Source organism: Columba livia, chromosome 2, assembly GCF_036013475.1.
Source record: "Columba livia isolate bColLiv1 breed racing homer chromosome 2, bColLiv1.pat.W.v2, whole genome shotgun sequence".
Classification (NCBI taxonomy): domain Eukaryota; kingdom Metazoa; phylum Chordata; class Aves; order Columbiformes; family Columbidae; genus Columba; species Columba livia.
In genome coordinates, this window is record NC_088603.1 from 70,071,228 (window position 1) to 70,094,204 (window position 22,977).

The following is a 22,977-nucleotide window of genomic DNA, read 5'->3' on the forward strand; positions in this document are numbered from 1 at the left end:
CTACAAACAATTTAACTACTGTGTTTACATAGGTGAGCAGCTGATTAGTCTGGAGAATAAAAATATTTGACAGTGTTAAAAAAGTGTTACAGGCAGAAAAAGCTAGGACTAACAAACTGGCAGTTCAGATAAAGATAAAAATGTGAACAGCACTTGCTTCGTAAGGTGACTGATCAATCAGCTTTGGTTGCTTATCCTTCTCAGAGCAGAGTAGACCTGGGGACAGATTGAGAGGCACACAGAAACGAATGCATTTACCTTCTGTACTACCTTCGCCTAGGAAGGACTTCAGCAAATACCCCACTCTGAAGTTGAATGCATCGAGACAAAGAAGCTGGAGTGCAACAAGTGAGCCTTTCTTTCTTTCTCACCTCTCTTTCTCTTGCCTACTCCAGCTTTCTTGCCCATCAGATCCTGGTACTTCCCACATCCCCCCACCCACCACTTTTGACCTCAGAGGTCAAAATTTGACCTCAATTTTTCCACTCGCTGACAGAGCTCCGTGGATCTTGTCTTGACAAACTAATTTGTACAACTTCTTTTTTCCTGTCTCACACCATCACTTCATCTCTTTCCATATCACCCTCTCTCCCCCTTCAGCCATTCTCCATCACACAATGAGGGGAGTTTAGAGACTCCTCAGGACTAATATTTCAATATGGAGAGATCAGTTATTCAGTATTGTTTGCCTGATAGACATTAATGCCATTCTCCTGCCTGCTTGGCCAGGCTGGTAGAAGATCAGCATGGATGCACAGCCCCTGCTTGACAGCTTGTTCCCCTCAGGCCATGCAAACAGCCACTGAAAAGTCTACTATCAGCATCACATTACACCTGTTGCTTCTCTGGAAATTACTAGCACCTGTGGCCAGGAGAAGCAAAACACCTGCATCAATGTCTCAGAGGACACAGGAGCTTCCCTCATACTTCCTGCTCCATTAGGTGTCTTTTGCTTTATAACCAATGGGAATTTTGCCATTGGAGAAAGGGGTAATGTGCCTAATGGCACTTTCCCACTTGGTGGTTTTAGATGAACAGCCAGGGCTTGTCCCAGCTTCATACTGATGAAGGGGTGCTCACCCAACCTCCATCAATCCCTACTTGCCTGGTAAGAAAACCTCTGCCTGCAGCAGCCTACTATTCCTTAACTCAATTTTTTTTTTTTAAGGCAACTGAGGCTCTTGGCTTCTCAATCATTTGTGATAATGACAGCGTGGGCCCTGAAGCACAGAGACATTTCTTACTGCCTGTGACTGTAATCCATGGAGGTGCACCATGGTGCTGTGGCATGGAAAGCTTGAAGCCCACAATCTGACTTTCCAGAGTTACAAAGTTCCTTTTAGTACCAAAGCAAGGTTAGAAATATCCTTAGGAATTGGGACTGCCAACTAAATCATCATAATAAAATGAAAGTATTAGTTGTCATAGCTCCACTGAATTTGATGCCACAGATAACCACCGAACTCTCCCCATAGGCTCTCTTATTCAAGGAGCACTTGGCCTGAATATCTGAGAGATCCAGTCAAAAAACAAGGTTTGCCAAGCAGAGAGGAAGTGACTGAAACCGGAAGAAAAACATTTGTGGTTTCTCTCTTATACAAGAAAGAGGGGAGACAGAGTAAAAATGTACTCCTACAACCAAGCCTTCCCTAACAAGCCAACGGGCAGACATGGTTTCCTCAGGCTGCGTTAACTTTACTGAGGATGCGAGGAACCCGATGAGAAGAGTTGGCAGTGGCATGAAGAGCCGTGTCCCTGGCAAGGTAAGTGCTGCCTGGCGAACCCCCCCGTTGCAACTGATGGTGTTTAGGGGAGATGCTACTGTCTAATAGCTGAGTCTGAACCTGCAAATCTATAAACAGTCTGGTCCTTCTTCATTTAGATACACAGCAACCTTCTTGATTCTTTTGAACAACCTTGCCAATTAATTTGAACTCCGAGCTTGTTAAAGACTAAATTAATTGCCATTTTACTCCCATGGATTTTTTTTTTGTTGAAATAATATTTCATTTGTGACAACTGACCATAGCAATTTACCTCCTCTGACTATTGGGATGCTGCTAAGTTCTTTAATGAAGGTATGTTCCATGAGAAATCAGGGAAGTCCTGCCTCATCTCCGAAGGCAAATCAGGAAGTTGGCTGTCAGCAGTGAGTTTATTTGCTGAGTTGCCGCTCCTGTCTGATAAGGAGTCAAAACCCAGGGACCTGCTGTTTGCTGAGAGGAAACACTTTATAAACTCTTCTGGAGAAAGCCCATCCTTACTCTAATCTATGAGTTACCAAATAGATAGTGTTTAATTATATCATAAATTATATTTATCAGATAGGAAGTTTCTAATTTCTTTTTAGTATTAAATATACAGTAAAATCTGCCTCAGTCCTGGATGCACCAGAACATACTGGTAGTTCACTAAACAGAGGTTTAGGATGTGAGAAAGCTCACAAATAATTTTGAAACACAGTTTTAAAGACAAAAGAGATCATTCTTTGCAAGTGCAGATTTCAGTATAGGTCTGCCTCAGTCATTCCTACTCATTACCAGGCTTTCTAGCCTATAGATTTTCTTGTGTTTGAATTTACATCACGATTTTTTTGCTTTATTTAGGCAATTCATAGTGATGGAGGAACACAATATGATTGCTATTTTGCTAGTCTGGTGGTGGGCAAGCTGTTTTCTAATGCTGGTGGTATTTGATTTAAAAAGCAAAAAAAAAATTGGCAAGAAAGCATCTGCGATCATAATTTGAATAACGACTACAAAGCTGTGTCAACGGTACATGCCCCTCTCTTTCACTTTCTGCAGCTGTTCACAACTGACCTGTGGCTGTACAGAGACCAAACACAAATACTCAGGAAATATTACATGGTGACCTGCATTAGGCAGTCCAGCCTCTTTGAGATATGCCATTCAGGGCATGATAGGATATGACAAAAGGATATTATATGGGTCACATTGTGTACTGTAAGCAGAAAATGAATTGTTCTGTCCTCTTTTGATCTATTTGAAGGAATCATTTCCTGGGCTAAAAAATACACTTGGTTAAAATGCTTGCAAATTCAGCTAAGTAACTTGCAACATACTGCATTATTAAAGAGGGACTATTGCTTCTGCTTCACTGAACAGTGCCCCTGTACATTTTTTTTTTTTGAGACCTGTCTGTATTCAGCCAGGAGAACAAGGAAAGGCTGGACACATGTGTGGCAGCCAAAGTTCTTAAAAGCAACCCTCAGCAACCTCCCTGTAGGCCACTGAAGTTTGTACCTACCAGCTGCATATGTGACAGCCCTCTCTAAGCCAGGAAATAACAGAGACAATCCAGCTCAGTGCTGAGGCTTCCTCCAAAGCAACATTGCTTCACAGGGTCAGTTAAAAAAAAGAGTTATCTATGCTGGTAAAAGCATCCTATAAACAGTAGGCAAAGCTTAACCAAGGATGAGCATGGGAGTGTTGTGTTGAGGCTAAGTGTCTGGAACATGAAATTTTTTGTCTGCTTCTCAGGAAAACAAACCAAGGCTGATAATAGCAACTTGTGTTTCGTCAGAAAAGCCACACTGTCTCCTGGAAAGGGCTTTGACTCTTCATCAGAACCAGGAGCCCACTGTGGCTTAGAGGACTAGCCTGCACCTGATAGCAGAGATAAACGGACATGCTGGGACCGAGCTTTGCAGGTTGTTGAGACACAGTGCCTTGCAGCAAAAGCATTCCAAATTCAGGCTTGTGACAGAGTGAGATAAGACTAAATAGGGAAGGAGGAATCTGGTGTTTCAAGAGGGAAGGGGGATGAGGAAGGATGAAGTAGTTTGGGGAAGGTATGACATTCTCCATCACTCTCCTAATAGTCCCTATGAACTCCTTCTGCTAGTCATCCTGCCTACCCTTTCCCCAAAAGTTTCCTTACCCCTGTAACATGTGTTTTGATCTGCATGGTTTCCTACAGAGAAGCACAAACTGGAAGTGGCTATTACGTAAAAATGTAACTGATTGCTGCACTAGCACCCCATAAAGCATTAAACTCTGTATCTGGCCTATCCTTCTAAGTCCAAACTTACGGACCTTCTGTGCTCCTGGAGAGTTCACCCCCAGTAATCAAGGTGGGCTAATTGATAGAGATAGTTAAGATGATTAAGATGATTCCATAACTACTCAGAACATCTTTGATTGTAGGTTACAGGGGTTTTTTTTTAAAGACAAAATAATTTTCATCAGCTTTCTCTCACCTAAATTTGGTCTTTCAGAGCAAAGCATTCTCAGTGCTCTACCATACAAACTTAGTAGTAGGCATTTTATGAATGAATCAAATACTAGCCAAGGAGCATGTCATGAATACCAAATACTCAAAACACTCCCAACAGTGTCTGGGGAACAGCCTGTTCTCTGCCTGTAAGTGGTATAACAAGTGGTATAATATATGCCATTACTTGGTTTGAAGCCTGTAGTCAGCTGTGCTCAGATTCTCTGACATCCCATCTAAGACTAAATGAACAATTCTCCTCTGTCAGCAGTAAAAAAAGATATCTAAACAGACTCCCAGAAGATTTTGGCAGACCAGTGTATCACAGGGCAAAAAGTAACGATCTTCAGTTAATCTTTGTGATCTCTCTGATTTACAATTCAGCGGTTGCATCTCCATGTCAAGCCAGAAAAGAAGTCGTAAGTGCAACATGCCCCATAATTGATCCACCCTATATTCTTGTTGGAGAGACTGCACAGACATCTTCCCTGAGGAGAGGAGCAAGCAGGGATCACACCTGGATGTACATTCGTGTTCTTCCCTCTGCTCAATTACTGATCAAGGCCCTCCTGTCCTGTGCCTGAAGTGCACTGGGTTCCTTGCTCAAAAGAGCATCCAAATACCCACTGCTGCATCTTCTACTTATCTTTCATAGAAAGCCTAATCTTGTTTTCTGGACCTTACTGGTTGTTATGGAAATGACTGCAACATACATGCATTCAGTACGAGCAGGGAAAGCTCCGAAGTATTTTGTGGGTCTTAACAATGCTTAAACCAGAGCTGGTCTAAGCTCTGTGACATTTTCCCCATCTCTAAGGCAGCTTCTAAACCTGTCAGCTTCTTCTCGCTGGTTGTATCCTACTAGAGAGAGGGATCAAAGGGCTCTTCCAGAGGGTTACAAGAAGTACTAGGGAATGAAACATCTGAGGACAGCATATTTATTCATGTGGTCATTGAAAGAATTAAAGGGAAAAGGAATCCCATAAAAATCACCTGAACTGCAAGAAGTTACCTCCATCACCATGAGTCATAAGTTGAGGCATGCTACCTTGGCTAGCTGTGCACCAGTGTGTCATTTCTTCACAAGTTTCAGATGATGTGATGAGACACACAAGAGCCTGGTGCAGGAACTTGGCCATATGGGAGTAGGTGGCCGTGAAGCACCCACATCCCTATCCTCCCCCCCCACCGCTTAGTCCTTGGGCCACAAAGAAACAAATCTGCTTTCACTAACACTTCATCTCTCTCTGAGTAATGGTTTGTTCCACCAGTGCCATTTCTATCTGAGTAGGTGAAATCTTGTTTGCCAACACAGCATCTCTAAGTGTGTCATGCAGGACACCCCAGCAGAACTTTATTTTGCTTTATATTACTCTTGCAGGAACTTCAAAAATAAGACACCCTTGTGTAACGACAGCACTGTTTTTTTCTACCCACCTTTCTGATTCAAAGCAGTACGAAAAATATTTTCTAAGCTGCAACCAAACAGACCAAAAGTGGTCTTGTGAGCTGCACACCCTCAGCTCTGTGCTGAACTCTTCTTTTGAGCCTAAGTGATCAGGGCAAGAAGCATCACTGATGATGAACTATCCCACATGTACTTCCCAGGAGAAGCTGTGCTCCAGAAAGCCCCTCTGAAAAAAATCCAACTTTCACCTTCCTCTAGCATTAACAGTTTGACATTGATGGACATGAGTAGCAAATTATGCTGTTCCCACACTAATTACACAGCAAATTAAAGGTAGCACAGAGCTAGGACTCCTATCGCTCCCTGGCCAGCCCCCTCAAAATCATCCCTCTTAACCCAGGACACCTTCATCCGAGGTGAGGGAAGAGGAGGAGGAGGAGGAGATTTTTATGGTCATTTAAGCCCCTGAACAGGCACACAGCTCACTTTGCAGCCCAGCTAGGGACGTGGCCCGCTTCAAGAGAGATGAGAAAAGGACTCCTTTTTTTGCCTCTAGCGACACAGACATTCTTCAATTTATTTTATGGCTACAGATGACATAGCTGTCTAGAGGCACTCTAGTGAGCAGAAGCAAGGGGGAGAGGAGCCAGCATGGGGGTGGAGAGCTCCAGCTCTGCCCCTCCACTTGATGTGGTCTCTCTTAAAGGTCACCCACCAGGACCCAACATCAGTGAACCTATTTTAGTAAAAACAACAGCGATCCCAATGAAGATTTATATAACACATTTGTACTATAGCTCTTGGTTCTTTTTTCTTAAATTATTCAAAGCAATATAATAACTTTTGCAGGCATATCGTAGGAGACTGCCAACATTTCAAACATTTCCTTGATGTAGGATGATCACAATTGAAAGGAATGTGAATTTTATCCAGCCGTCGGTAAGGTTTTGTTTTCCTTAATCCCTGAGACTAAATCATTGGATAGTTTTTGGCCTCCAAAATAAATCTTAATTGAGACTTGCTGTCATTTAGGTTACCATGCTTCTAACCAAAGCACCACGGAGCCTTTGAGGAAGGACTGGACAGGGACCCTTAGCAGTTCTCATTGCTGCGAGATGGTTGTGCAAGAGAGCTCTTCAATACTTAGAACAAAGCAATCAAGGGTTTTTCTCATTATTAAAGTGTCTTTGTTTGAAGTGCTCTCCTAGTCAAACCTGTGAGCAGTGTAACCCAGCCAGGATTACCACAGACTGGAAATAAAACTGATGGTTTGTGTCTCAGGGTGCTGTCATTTTGCTCTGTGCTGCACACACGGGTGATTTTTTTTCCCCCCTGCAGAGTAAGAAATTAGCTTATCTCAAGAACTGTACAAAACAAACCAAAAACCCTTCCTTCCCCCAGCAAAACTCACTAGCAGTTGGGTTTCATCTAGGTGTCTGCAGAAGTGTTGAAGTAAAGAAGCATTTCAGCTGTGATGGCTGTGTCGCTGAAATTAATAGTAAAGATCCTGACACAGAGAAGAAAATTAACGGTATTTTAGTGCCATTTCTACTGAACTAACTTGGGATACATCCAAGCACCCTGGCAGCTAAACAGCGACATTTTCCCCAGTAAAACAGGGTAGGTCCCTTTTCAACAGGAGCAGAGGGCAGTTTCTGTCCCCGTTGCCAGGATCAGCCACAAATGCAAGGAGACAGGAATGGAAACATCAAGTACAACCCCCTATTCACCTCCCCGTCGGGAACAAACCCACGCCAACACCGATGGAGTGCAAATGTCCTGCCAAAGGTGGAAGTGAGGGAGGAGGGGGAGAACAGCCTGTTTGCCATCTCTCTCAGTCCGTCCCCAATCTCCATGGCATCCCTCAGGCAACATGAGGGATGATCTGGAGATTTAGTTTAATTTGGAGAAAAAAAAATCTAGAAGCACTCACAGTTCTCTGCAGCTAATCTGGGGGAAAAGTACCTAAATAGTAATGCCAAGGCTTAGCTTTAAGTAGGCTTTTAGCCCAGAGTTGCAGGTAAAAATTAATAATTTAGACTGACCAGGTTCTGAGAGCATCGGTGAAGGCAGGTCATTTTTCATCCCCAAAAAAGCAGGGAAGAGATGAAATCCAGGAACCTCTGAAGGGACCTGTTTCTCTCTTTCCAGAAGGACTGTTCATTGCTAGCCTGGGACTGCACATCTAACTTTCTGAACAATTAAAATGGGGTCAGAAGTGTCTGGGTTTCTGCACCACGGCTTCTTCCTCTTAAATAGCGAGTGCAACTCATTCATCCTTCGCAAGGGAGTCACAAGGTTGAATGTAACAGTGGGTGCACATCATACACACACTGCACTAAGTGCTGAAAATAAAACAAAAGGCTTGTTCACAACCAGCCTGAGCAGCTCTGCACTTCACGGCTTTCATACTAAAAAGCACCAGCATCTCCCAGAAATATAATTAACTGTTCTTTTTATTTGAGCTGGTTTGAGTTCACACATCAGATTCTTCCATTTTGTATCAGGATTCGGCTACACAGTGAATCCTAGTGAGAATTTTGCTTTAGGGAGTATTCCCAGTAAATACCAACAGACTTTTGACTTTTTGAAGCTATTCTAAATGCATGGCTTAACAATAATTAATAATAAAAGTGACAGCTACTTCTTAGCTCTCAAACACTACAAAATCTCTTCCAAAATCCTACTAACCAAATAATGCAGGTTGGAGAGCAACCGACTGCTGCAAGGGGCATTGGAGACCCTGGCAGAGAGTTGTCTTCGTGTGACAGAAGCGGACACTGGCAGCAATGAAAGCTAGTGGAGCACTGGGCTGCACCAGCAGAATTATGGCCAGCATATATGGAGAAGTGGATATTCCCCTTCGCTCTGTGCTCATAAGAGAGTATCTAGACATTGTGTCCAGTTTCATGCGCCCCAGTACAGGAAAGGCACACATAGCCTAGAGTGAGTCTGGTGTAGGGCCACCACGATGGTCGCTGCTGGAGCACCTAACCTGTGAAAGAGGCTGAGGGATCAGGGCTCATTCAGCCTGGAGAAGCAACGGCTTTGGGGTGATTTATCATCAGCCCTACAGTACCTACAAGAAGGTTATCAGGAAGACTGAGCTACGCTCTTCAGAGGTGTGTGGTACAAGGAGGAAACACAAAGTTTGCACATCAAAATAGATGAGTTTCTGGCTTAGATATGAGGAAAGTAATTTTCCCCATGAGGACAGCCAAGCAGCAGAGCAGGTTGCCCAATGAGACCGTCCTTGGAGGTTTTCAAGACCAACTGGATAAATCCCTGAGTGACCTGGGCTGATCTCATAGATGGCCTTGCTTTAAGCAGGAGGTTGGGCTACATCAGTTCAAGAGGTCCCTCTCCTGCCTGAATTATTCTGAGATCCTCATATTGCAAACTGTCACATGTCATTAAAGGTTTAGAAACATTGTCAGTAATCACTGAATAGCTCCTGAGAGCACACAGGGCAATTAAACTTTAATAACCTGTGGGCCTCCTCTCCAATAGCATCACATCCATTTAGTTAAAGATCATCTGAGGTTATCATCATTATAACTACATGAGTGGTCATAACTAAATGCTGATCTGCCAAGACCTGGTCTGGAGCCAAGTCAAGTAACTGGAAAGTTTCAGGGTACACATCAGCTGACTTGAGAGGCAGATATCCAAACCTGAACTCATTATTGGAAACCTAATTACTATCCATGAAAAAACATAAATCCACATCCTTAGGCAGAAAGCTCAAATAGGTCAGACTGATTAGTGCCAAAACATATTTGCTCTCACCTGACTACAAAGGGAGACTGACAACATGCAGCTGCGTATAGTACACAGCTGTAAATTAAGATGAGATGGATTCTACCCCTATTGACTTCAGCAGGGGATGGATTATGCTTGGAGCCTATCAAGGTCAGCACAGTCAGACTCAGAAGTACCATGCAGACATACGCTTCTGGTGCATTTCACAATTTAGAGTTTTATTCCCACAACTTTGTGACTATAACATTTATTGGGGAGATAGTTTTCTTCTTACCTATCATAGGTGGAACAGTCTTGAGGACTATTAGAGGAGACTGTGTGAAATTTCATGGTGAAAAACATGAGGAAAGCAGAGGAGAAAAATACCCAACTCTACTAGCATATCTTACAAGTTATGAATGTACTGTGGGATTTGATAACTTTTCACTGAAGCCTCTGTACCTTGTGCTGGGATTCTTCCTAGAGTCCACAACACAGGTAATATGAGCCTGTCTTCATGTGCTCTAGCAGTGGAAAAGGCTGGTGCCGTCTTCCACTTTACCAGGGGAGATGCTTCCAACGGATGGAGATGAGCTGGTCAGGGCAAGAAGGGCTGTGGGGAAACTGAAGAAGTTGGGGTTAACTCTGTAGTTTCACAGCCTGTTTCTGTTGGCAGAAGCAGGAGGCCACAGGGTGAAGTGAATCGAGACACCAATCTGGGTTAAAAATAACGGCATGGGAGGGGAAAGAGGTTGGGTGGAGAGGACAGGCTGGCTCTGCTCCCAGATGGGTGAATGCCCAGGAGGTGGAGGCAGCCCTAACAGGAGCAGGATTAAGGGTGGGACCACTGCTCTTGGATGACGGAAAGGTAGGAACACTGCTCTCAACAGCCACCAGCTTGCACCGGTCTGGACACACTGTGGTGGAAACCCAGCAAGCTGAGGAGTTGAGCCCAGTTGAGGGAAAGTGGACGAGGGTCCAACTGCTGCTTGAAAACACCCCCAGCAGGGAAACACAGCAGAAAAAAAGTGAGTGACCAAAGATGAAAGACAGTGTTATTCCCACACCCTGAGAATGTTTTTGTCCTGGTCAGTTATGTGTTTAGGTTGCAATAATACAATAATTCCAGTTGGAAGAGACCCTCAAGATCATCAAGTCAAACCATAACCTAACTCTGGCACTAAACCATGTCCACAAGAACCTCATCTACACATCTTTTAAACACCTCCAGGGATGGTGACTCCACTGCTTCCCTGGGCAGCCTGTTCCAACGCCTGACAACCCTTTCCATGAAGAATTTTTTCCTAATATCCAATCTAAACCTCCCCTGGTTCAACTTGAGGCCATTTCCCTTTGTCCTGTCACTTGTTATTTAGGAGAAGAGACCAATACCTTCCATGCTACAATTTCCTTTCAGGTAGTTGTAGACAGTGGTAAGGTCTCCCTCATTAGAATGAGGCTTCATTTCACTTATTTTCATTTTTGCCTCCACAAATAAAACAATACCCAGATGAGCATCCCTTTGGCATCCACCCACCATTAGCATCCCCTGCAAAACAACTTCTCTGTCAGCATCCTAGAGTTAGGCAGAGCCACAGTATAAGGATGTAAATGACAAACAGGTCTCAGAGAGAAGCAATAGCTTGTGCTAGGCAAACTGAAAGCAAACTGAAATTACGAAAATAACAGACAAGCTTTCAATACACAGGCCTAAAGAAATGCTGAGTGCCCAAATCCTACTTGTGTTCTCTTAGCAAATATGCCAGCCTACTAGAAATTGTGGACTGCTCCATCAGCCTTCCCTCTCTTCTCAATGTCGTTTAAAGTTTCCAGCTCCCACTGTCCATGTTTCCATTTTATTTTACTTAGTTGTGCAGTGGCTGATCACTCCAGTTCTTTTTGTGTTTACTAAGCCATCTCCGAGCATCCACCACCTCTGTCCCTAGACAAGAGAGCTCATGAGAGAAAGTGCTAAAACAGAAGAGAGATGATCAGGAGGGATAGCATGAGGCATAAAGTTCCTCCATGCTTTTTGTGTACTTTGGAAATCCTTCAATACAGATCAGTCTCTCAGTATTCAGGTCTCATCTCTAGCTTTCTCCCTGTATGTTCCCCCCTCTCTTCCTGCTGGTATGAGAGCAGGTTCCCCAACACTTGTTTTCGATGTAGCTAGCAGCAGCCACACAAGAAACGATGGCTGGTGCTGCAGGCGTAGCCACAGAAAAGCACACTGACAAGCCATGCTTCTAGAAACACCCCCCACCCCAAGGAAAGTATTAAAATTACCATCATTAGCCACTGTCTAATGTGCCTCTCAACTCCCAAACACCCAGCAGAAAATTCAGATCTGTTTGAGACCACCTCTTCCCACTTTTGGGAAACAGCTTTGCAATTCTTGTGTAATTACTTGGGAGAAAAAAACAAACAAACAAACAAACATACAACAAAAAAACCCCCAAACAAACAAAAAACCCAACACATACACACACAAAACCAAACTACAAACAAACAAAAAACCCCTAACCAAAGAAAAAAACCCAACCAACGCAAAAAGAAAACAACAAAAAAACCCACCAAAACAAACAAAAAACCAAACCAACCAACAACAAAATCACAAACAACTTATCTTCTCCTTGAGTCATGCCACTTGCTGGCTGAGTTCTGCCAAGCAGCCAGCTGAATTCCCCAACTGACCCAAACAAGATGACTTTGTGGAAAGCTGACACAGTGTTAGGGAATGACAAGCCAAACAAGCAAACAGTTTATCAAAACAAGCTTTTCTAAGTCTGTCCCATGAAGGAGAAGAAACATGTGGGCAATGCCATTGCTATGAAAGGAAGATATGCAGGACCCCAGTCCTTAAACTTACTCTGTATTTTGACACTAGCATAGCTGTGGAAGTGTATATGTTTAAAAAAAAAATTAAAAATCACCCCATCAATGATTTTCATCATAGCAAAGGCCCCGGTGTAGACACAATCATACTAACATCAGGAGTCCTTCTTCTGCTGGTAAAATTTATTCCATTTGGGAAAATAATCTGAGCTACAAATAGATGTGAAGTTGAGGTTCTTCCAGCCTCACAAGAAGTCAAAGTACATAAAACAAACATGAGGTGTGTTACTTACTGCCTTGCAAAAAGCCTTGCTCTGCAGCGTTTGTACTGGGAGTAAGAGGAAGGCATTATAGAAGGAATCAAGGGCCTTTACGAGTCTACTTGTGCTGCTGGTACTTGTTCCTTGCCCATGGCACCTTAAAAGCAGGGTTGTTCAGGTACAAAGCACTCATATACGGGATGGATACTCACACATGTTTTACTGCATCATTACAGTTCACGCATACCAGACAAGCTCCATAAACTGCCCATGCTGACCTCGGTGGTGGTGGAGGCAGATTGCTTAGAAGCAAGCCAGTTATCTCTACATTGAGTAATGACCCTCTATGCCTCTCCCATACAACTCCTGCCCCCTTATCTGAGGGATGAATGAACCCCTGACCCTCACTCCTACTTTATCGCCACTACACATCACACTCTCCAAAGTGCAATTACTTCATATAAACCATATAATGAGGAAAGGTATGCCTGCTAGCCTACTCCTTTCAGCCCAATAAGTTAGCAAGGAACAGATTTTCAGACTGCATATGCTACTTAATATAAAATGCCTCCTCTTACATCCAACTACAGCCTAACATTTGTGTTCCTGCTGCACCTATGGAGGAAGGTTGGTGGTAGTGATTCTTATTTCACATACGTACAAGCCAGTACTTTCAGTCTCTGACAGGTTCCTGCTGTCCCAAAACTAGGGTTCAGATCCCACAGTGGACCAAGAAGTTCATCCTGATCTAGACCTTTGCATGTATATACATACAGCAGTTACCTCTCAGTCTTCAATGTATTTGTGCACAGAACTTCTCCTCTTCCTCACAGAGCAGCAGAAAGGGAATCAGATGTTTCTCTTTCCATCTTTCTTTAATTACTGCAATATGTCAAGCTACCTTACAACCTATAAAATGTCTGCTTAAGTCAATTTTTCACCTCTATGCTTTGTTCAAATTTTTTCATTATTATTATTATTCTGGCTGATATTGTGTTCTACATAATTTATATTCTGATTACATGCCCAGTCTGAAAGCCAGTTGTAAGATGACATAAATATTCAGTGCCTCATGGACCCATGAAAGGTATTTGTATTAAAATCTTTGTTCTTTCATTGCCTTCTCGAAAGGTGGTCTTCAGCTCAAAAACTATAGTCAGAAGGCTTCACCGTTACTCAGTATTTGCAGTGTTCAGAAGTATAATAAGCCCGATAGTAACACCCTAGCTGTAGAACCATAAAAATCATTGACAGCCATGAGGTAACAGGGATTATTAGATTCCGATTTCATGCATGTTTGTGCTTTGGGTCAAAGTCTGGCTGACCCTCTCTCGAGCAAATTCAATTACCAGAATAGCATCTATAGAGCCAGACTCGCCTGACTTAAGGCTTTTGCATTGCTACCACAGAATTACCACAGTGACTCATCTAATAGAATCACAGAATAGTTTGGGTTGGAAGGGACCTTCAAAGGTCAGCCAGTCCAATGCCCTGCAATGAGCAGGGACATCTTCAACTAGATCAGATTGCTCAGGGCCCTGTCCAGCCTGGCCTGGAATGTCTCCAGGGATGGGGCATCTACCACCTCTCTGGGCAACCTGGGCCAGTATTTTACCACCCTTATTAAAAAAAAAAATTCTTCCTCATGTCTAGTCTGAATCTCCCCTCAGTTTAAGACCATCACCCCTTGTCTTGTCCTATGATGCTATGAAGACAATATGTACTGCCTGCCTTGACCTTTCCACCTGAGATGCTCAGGTCAAACAAAGTTTCCCTACACCACTGCCCATGACCATGCAACATTTGATCATTTCCAGACATTCATTGTTTTTACTCCAAATCGCTAAGATTATGTGGGAGAAAATCAGTTCTCTATGTCTAGAGCTGCTGAAACAAGTAAATTCACACTTAGCCTGACCTGGCTATAACAACCACAGTATTTTTATCACAACACTTGTGCCTCACACAAACTCTTGCTTACCAGTATCCTATCTTTTTGAAAAAGATTCAGTGCTTCCTTAGACTCCATGTAACAGGCAAGCCCCACATCCTGAGTTAAGTGGTTAGTTGTTGACACTGCAAGCAAAAAGCCTGTTTTCTAATCTGAATTTGTCCACCTTCAGCACCAAACCATTAGATCTTGCTATATCCAGTGACAGTTTTTAATTAGTATGTCTTTGCTTTCAGTTGTTAGTGAAAGAATATAAAATCTCCTATTTGATGAAATAAATTGATTTAGCTTCTTTTGCTGCTTTTTAGAAGGCACAGTTCAAGTTATGCTCGTGCTGCTCGGCCATTCTCTGTTCTCTTCCCATCTGTCAACATCCTTCTAAAAGCGTAAACACCACAAGCGGACTCAGTATTTGAGTAATGGTCTCATTACTGCTGTACACACGGAAATATCACCTCCTTGACCTTTACTCAGCAATCTGCTCTAATCCGAGCCAGAGGCATTTGTTTTCAGGTATACCGTGTCACACACAGAGCATGTGTTTGGCTGATTATCCATTATAACAACAAGCCTGAGTCACTGGTTTCCAAAACACAACCTTCCAGTCAAATGGCATGGCTCTAAAAGTACATAATTGGTCTGCAAGTACCTTGAATTGGACTGAAGTTTTAAATACACACTTTTTTGGATGAGATTAGTTTATCAGACAATCCAGAAGACCCTGAACAACAGCTCTGTCCTTGACATTGTTCTTTATTACTTCATCAGTGGTTGCATCATGATCATTGTCTTTGCCTAGTTGAATAAGACACATGGTCTCAAATCAAAAACCAAGTGACTGAACAGCTCTGAGCCTAACAAGGAACCCTTTGGCGTATTTGTGAGGAACATCCATTCTGAGTGCTTCATCATTATAATTACTTTAAAAAGTGTGAATGTTAGCCAGATTGTATTTCATTTGATGTCTGCTCTTCAGCTACTTGAGTCATCCCTCCCATTTTTTCCTTATTTGACTAAGCTGGTTGGTTTTGGCTTCAATGTCTTGACAACTGACTTCATTATTTTCCAATTCTTGGTGTTTTCTGAAATATGGAGGTACAGATGCAATAAATGAGAACACATTTTTCCTCAGACCATGATAGAAAATATTGTGATTTTGTCTTGTCTGCTCTGATTCCCTCTACACCTTGTATCTTTCGTTGGGTTAGAAATAAAATTTCTACACACAAGCACAAACATTGTTGCTTTAAAAAAAAAAAAAAAAAAAAAAGTAGAAATGCCGGTTAAAACTTTCAACACTTTCACCTTTGGCCTTCTTTTGGTCAGGGAAAGGGAACGGCTATAAGAGGTGCAGATGGAATCTATCCCTTCTCACATCAACCTCTTTCTGAGTTTACTTGAAGTGATACAACTCCATCACCTGAAGGCACATCTTTTGTTCAGCACCTAAGACAAAAAGGCCCAATCTGACAGATCCCTTCACCAGGACTGCGGTGCATATGGCCAGGAACAAGCAGATAACCCCACTGCCCTCCCTCAGCACCTTCTTGCCCTGAGAGGAGAAACAAGTTTACTCAGGGCAAGGGAAAGTGGCTGAAGCATTATGGAAAGAATGAATCTCCCATTTCTAATCACAGATTCATAGAACCATTTTGGTTGGAAGAGACCTTTAAGATCATCAAGTCCAGCCATAACCTAACTCTGGCACTAAACCATGTCCCTAAGAACCTCACCTAAACACCTCCAGGGACGGTGACTCAACCACTTTCCTGGGCAGCCTGTTCCAATGCCCAACAACCCTTCCCGTGAAGAAATATTTCCTAATGTGTGATCTGAATCTTCCTTGGCACAACTTGAGGACATTTCCTCTCGTCCTATCACTTGCTACTGGGCAGAAGCAGCAATCATCTCAGCTCTTGATACCTCTGGTTCATTCAGGATAACATCTCCATTGCACACACTAGGCAAAGGCAGCTACCAAAGGCAGAAGGAAGGGACTGCTGACCTTCAGGAGATGTTCGTTTGTGCTTGGTTCACCTCTCTGCCCTGTCATTACAGTGTCTGCCCAGATTGTGCTATTTAAAGAAGGGATAAAGCTGTGACAATTTGAGATTGGCTGCCTGTGTCGAATAATAATGAGTGACAGGAATGTCCCAGCCTGGGCTCAGTAAGACGGATTAGTAAAGACAAGTATCCCGAATTCCAGGCTGGAGTCTACTGCTGTTTCTAGTTAAATAAATGGTAATATGATACTGTCTATCAACTCACGCACTGGTTAGCACAGCTACCTCACACTAACTCACTGCTAAATGCCTACAACAGCAGCTCAGGTGACCTTCCAAATCCAGGTGGAAGATTTCAAGAACTGAATTATTACTTACATACCACAGTGAAGTAACTGATACTCTGAAGTGTCTTTGACTAATATATTTTGTCTCACATTTCATCTGCTCCAAAACCGGGTCCGATTTATCACTTCTGGCAAGAAACAGGATCACTTCTGTGGCAAGATTTACTGATTAGGGTTGAAAACAATTTGTACAATGTTATTGCCACCTGTATTGAAGAAGGAACAGCTGCTACTTCTCACACCAACTTTAAAGGGTAAAGACGGGTGGCTAGAAAGCTGTGTGCACATTCGTGTGGGAAGCATGAGGAAGCGGAAATGCCGGCAGGACCTGTGCTATAAGAATATCTGGGCTTAGAGAGCAGACATCCACTATTTAAGGAATGGCTCCCTGATGCTCAGCTTTGAAAGTGGAACAAATATTTAGTGCTGGCTCTGAATTTTCCAGCTTTGCAGTTTAAAACAACATCAAATAGCCTTTGCAGCACAGAGCCACTCCACACTGATTTGCTCATTTGGTTTAGCTAATGGGACTACTCTGGGGATGGCCAGCCTTCAAGAGGTGATCCACTGCGCCAGGTGTGTCTAACTCATTTTCACTGGGGCCCACATCAGCCTTGCAGTTTCCTTCAAAGGGCCAAATGTAATTTTAGGACTGTATAAAGGTAGGACTAGTGAAAATGAGTTTGATGGCCCTGCACTGTGCCTTGGCTGGTTTCAGAGTCAAGCCCACAAAGATCAGCTGAAGGTTTCTAGAGGCTGCAGCAAAATCTAGTTTAAGCATAATTTTCTTACTCATGGCAACACTTAGTAAACTAGGTAAGAGTTAAGGACTTCCTAGAATGAAACAGGAGGCACCAGGGGTGTGATAAATGATTAAGGGGCTTTTGGGAGGAGTCCTTGTGCAAAGTCTTGGTCTCCACCTTCTTCCTCCTTTTCAGGGAAATGTTTCCTCTCCCACAACCTGCCCTGGCATTTTCTCCTCTTGATGAACACACTCACTCCCAGCAGGAAAGGCAGCAACAGCTATTGCAACAGGAGAGCAGATCAGGGGCTGGGAAAACTTGCCCTGAGATAAGTTGTTTGACATAAAGCATGTTTATCAAGAAGGGACCTCTTTCATCAGCCTTTTGTATTCAGGAAAGGGCAAGGACCACTCATCTGAAGTATCAGTGGAAGCTGGAGAGAGCATTATTACGTAAAGCCTCTCTCAACCCAGCCTGTGCTGTCTTCCCAGGGCAAGTCCTCTAGGACTTCTCCAGCAGCTCTGCTACCATGGTCCCAGTTTTCATTTTGTCCAGCCTCTGGGTACATGGTCAGGCATTCAACAGCACCCCACCACACAGCCCTCACTTCTCCATACCCCTCTGTTCAGAGATACCATGCGTTTTTCTTTGAGTGTTGTCTGGAAAGCGCCAGAGGGAAAGCAGATGCCTATAATATCACAGAGTCATAGAATGTCCTGAGCTGGAAAGGGACCCACAAGGATCATCGAGTCCAGCTCCTGTCCCTGCACAGGACAACCCATGTGTCTGAGGGTGTGTTCACACCATGTGTCTGAGGGCGTTGTCAAGTCTCTTCTTGAATATGCAGGAAAAGCCTCTGAGTAATTCTACTAAAAGGCTGACTCAGATTTATGTTTCCTCCTAAAACAATATTCATAAGGTTGTCTATTGTGGAAGATGCAGTTTTACTACTGAATCCATAACAGACTAGGCTACCAACAGTCATTTTACGTGTGGGGAGATATTTCAGGCTTTGTGAGAATTATTCTAAAGAAAAATCCAGATCTATGAAAACTGAAAATCCAAACAAAAGTTATCCCTTCTTTACACTGTTGTGGGTTTTTTTTAAATCTCTGAGCACTTGAAAATATATTGATTTTCTTGTTTCAAGGTTCTTGTAATTAGGCCAAGTGTTAAAATGAAAAGTTTGAGCTAGAGTTTTTAGTTTTGAGCAAGAGGGTTTTTTTTTTACCCCCAAAGTATAAAATTGTAGCCTTTTAAATTAAAAAAAAAAAAAATCTGAAATTTTTACAGCTAAGTCTCTTTAAATTATTAATTTGCATTGAAAGGGTTCATTTTAGACAAAGTAGTATCATATTTTTGTTACAAAATATAATCTGCAGAAAATCTTTCCCCAACAACTTCTCACTAACAAGGCTGTCAAATGCCTTGTGTTGGTGTCTCAGGGAAACTGTTTTGTAAACTGAAACTTAACTGCTGTTGCAAAAGCAGGAGGAGAATCCTCTGGCCTCCATAACTTCCATGCTTAGAGAAGCATGTTCCCATGCCACAAAAAAAGCCCCAAACCTGACCTGTCATCATAGCCCTTTGAATGCACAATCTCCTTCTCCACCATCTGTCCAACAACAAATGCTTATATGCTCCTGTGAATTTGTGACTACTGGCAAACTGAAGCAGCCACTTCTGCTGAAACTGCTTTCTGGTTGCCCCTGCATGCATCTTGGAGTGCTACCAGGGTCACCAGAAGGTTACAGCCCCCAATCTTGGTCAGTGTTAATCACTCAACACATTTGGAAAATGTGCCATCTGATGAACGGCAAATTCGTGTCCTCTCTCCCAAAGTCTGAATCCACCTCCAGATTTCACAGACCTGGCACAACCCATGGGATTTAGTCTTCTTAAGGCAGATAGTTCTTATAGAGCCATGGGTCTGATCAGGGAAAAATTGGGAACTGGTGTTTCAGACTCACTTCCCATTTGTTGCATGCAAGGGCAATTGCACATTTATACAGGTTTGGCCAGGGCAGCCGAGACAAGCACCTTTTCATTTGCTACTTACTTTCTCCTTTGAAATCAGTCTGAGTTGCAACTGAACACAAGGTTTCCTGAGGCAGATCTCTGAAAGAGGAAAACTGCAGCTCTCCACAGTGCTCCAACAAGCGACTTTTTTCTCCATTGAACTATTTGCATTGAAGACACGACACTACTGCACCAAATGATAAATAATCAAATTTCTCTGTAGCCATGAAGTACAGCGTATGAAATAATTCTTCCATAAACAAATTACTGTTCTAGCTGAATCTGAATGGCCCAGAGATTAATGCAACAGGTACAGCAGCTCTTATTCCCACTCTTGAAATAAGGTAGCTGAGTGTTGTCCTGCAAACACCAGGTGAAGGGGATGGCCCACAAGAGGAGCAGAGGACAACCAGCTCCTGGTCAGAGCTGTGTGGTATATATCCAACTTAGCCCTGAAGGACACATTCTGCCACACGCCAACGTAAACACAGTGTAGACTTACTGACCTGGCAAGGGAAATACTCTGGTTTGATGATGGGACTCTGAGTGATCTCAGATTTGCACCACTGTGGGCAAGAGCAATGCCAGCCCCACGCTGCACTGTGGCCAGGGCTCTCATGAGCTAAACTCCCCTGGAGGTCTGGCATTAGTTGCTCCTACCATTGCCTACAGGTGGTTCAATTTGCAGCTGAGCTGCTGGATCATGAAAGTCTTCAGAGCTGCTTTTAAACATAGTGCGGGCAATAGGACCAGGGAAGTGATCATCCCACTGTACTTGGTGCTGGTGAAGCCCCACCTCAAATACTGTGTTCAGTTTTGGACCCGTCACTACAGGAAAAACATTGAGGTGCTGGAGAGAGTTCAGAGACAGGCAACAAAGCTGGTGAGGGGTCTGGAGCTCAAGTCTGATGAGGAACATTTGAGGGAACTGGGGCTGTTTAGCCTGGAGAAAAGGAGGTTCAGGGGAGACTTTACCACTCTCTACAATTACCAGAAAGGAGGTTGTAGCATGGAGGGGGTTGGTCTCTTCTCCTGAGTAACAAGGGACAGGATGAGGAAATGGCCTCACGTTGAGCCAGGGGAGGTTTAGGAAACGTCTTCATGGAAGGTTGTCAGGCATTGGAACAGGCTGCCCAGGGAAGTGGTGGAGTCACCATCCCTGGAGGTGTTTAAAAGATGTGTAGATGAGGCTCTTAGGGACATGGTTTAGTGCTAGAGTTCAGTTATGGTTGGACTCAATGATCTTAAGGATCTTTTCTAACCAAAATGATTCTATGAACATCAGAGTTATTTGCCCAGGCTGCTCAGTGGCCCAACACACCACATTCCATCATTATGTGGGCAGCCCCACTGGGCCTGTGCCTTGCACCCACCTCTTCCCTGAGCTCATTCCACCCCCCAACCAGCACATTCCAGGAGTTACTCCACACAACAGTACAGACCGCACTACAAACAAGTGTTCTTCATTATTGCTGGAGTGCAAGGAAAATGGTTTCTAGAACTTTGAAACAAACAAAAACAACAACAAAAAAAAACAAACAACAACAAAAACCCCACAATCCCTTATATATATAAATTTATGTCAGAGGCTTGCTGAACTCTGAGAAGTATTTCCTGCCAAGTGGTATACCCTTCTTTTTGCCAGCAAACCAAACATATACATTTGGGCTTGTATGACCATCTAACTGGTATGCTAGTGAGATGTTTTTCTGGGGATGTAAGTTGCTGTGATTGGGGGAAGAAAAAACCCACCAAAAAAACCCAAAACAAAAATGAGTGATTTAAAATGTCACAACCGCAGTGCTGAAAACAATTACCATTTGGCAAATTTTCAAATACTGATCATTTCATAGTGCTGCAAGTAAGCCAGTGGAAAATAAGCACAAAGGTGAACTGATATTCCTGAAACAGAACTGGATTTGTGCTGAGCAGAAAGCATATTCAAGATAACCTCCAACTATCATATGCACATCTCATGGCCCAAAAATGGATGAGGTACTATTTGCAGGCCTTCAAATGAGTAGTTGACAACTTGACTATGCACATTTAAATACGTATCTTTCCTAGGTAACTCTCCTGCCTTTCACATAAACACATTTGGTTTCAATAAAAAGGTATGCTTGGGATTTTTTTTTTTTTTTTTGAACACAGGAGAATCCAAACTAGTTCTTTTGTCTGTAATTTCTGCCTGGCATCTCAAAACGTGATTCCTTGATTAGCGGTCAGTCATCTCATGAGACATGTCACTAAAACTGCGGTCACCTTGAATACAAGCCCCCTCCACCAGCATTGTAGTTCTTCAGATAGTCCAGCAAGTCTCTTAACCTCGTATGGAAAAATAATTCATAGCAGCTGAGGGAACTAGAATACTTCTGCCAGCCTGTGGGCATAGGAACAATCCATCAAAGACAGGTATTCCACTGTAACTCACAGTGTCTAGAAGACAGACTTTGCTGGTCTGTCCACCTTGTCCACCTGTATAACACTCTCCCTGTCATCATTTCTGTGCAAAGAAGGGGTGGCAAACATCTTGGACAACAAAGTCACAGCTGAACAACCTGCTGGCCTGCTCAACTTCAGATTTAGAGAGAGGCCACAAAAGAAGATTTCATTTGCCTACTTTGTCCAAGAGGCCCAGTTCAAAAGAGAGCTAGAGCTATTACTCACAGGTTTGCATAAAACAAAACTGGAAGAGGTTGTGGTTCTACTCATAACCTACAGCTTAGCTGCAATGCAAGGAAAGCAATGTTTTGTTCTGTTCCTCTGTCTTACTTGATCCACCCGTGCCTCAACTCTTTAGAACATACTTAAGCCAGCTTGTTGTAAATTCTTGTGGGAAAAGGAGAAGGGAGTACTCATCTGGTCTGCTTTCAGCTCTTTAGTATTTACTGCCTCTTGGTCCAACAGTGCCCCACCACTCAGGCCACAGTCACAGAGCAAGTCATCACTGACATGGTGCAAAACCAGGAGAGCCATGCTGAGGTTCCCAGCTCACCTCACATGGTGGAGGGAACACAGCCACCAAATTTTAAAACTGTTAATTAGCCAAGCAGCTTCCACATCTCCTTATAGTTGTAATTTCGTGCTTCTTCCCTTAGAAAGTTCATATTTGAGCAGACTACCACCTACCCCAGCATCTTAAAACCAAATGATTTAACTAGATTATTTGTCTTCCTGTCAAGTCCCAGTGGCATTTACAACTGCTAATTCAATGAGTTGATGCATCACTGTCAAAAAAGAAATACAAATTGTAATGAGCTTTCAGCAGCAATTGTAAAAATAGTTCTTGAAGCAATGCCATTGCTAATTACTCATCCAAAGTACATGATAAATTTTAAACTTGGATGCTCTGCTGTGGTTTTGCTCATTTTTATTATATGCTTTGTTTAGAGTATGGACTTGGGCAGTCAAGGAATCCCAAGAAAGTGGGAGAAGAC

At 43.1% G+C, this 22,977-nt stretch overlaps 1 protein-coding gene across 1 annotated transcript in view; it reads left to right on the top strand.

The window, feature by feature from the left end:
* Window positions 1-1,571: 1,571 nt before the first annotated feature.
* Window positions 1,572-22,977, top strand: part of NEDD9 (neural precursor cell expressed, developmentally down-regulated 9) — a 107,683-nt gene continuing 86,277 nt past the window's right edge. Inside the window, exon 1 of the mRNA XM_021301317.2 lies at window positions 1,572-1,763. Within this exon, the coding sequence (XP_021156992.2) occupies window positions 1,671-1,763 (93 nt within the window). The 5' untranslated portion in view covers window positions 1,572-1,670. The remainder of the gene's footprint in view (window positions 1,764-22,977) is intronic.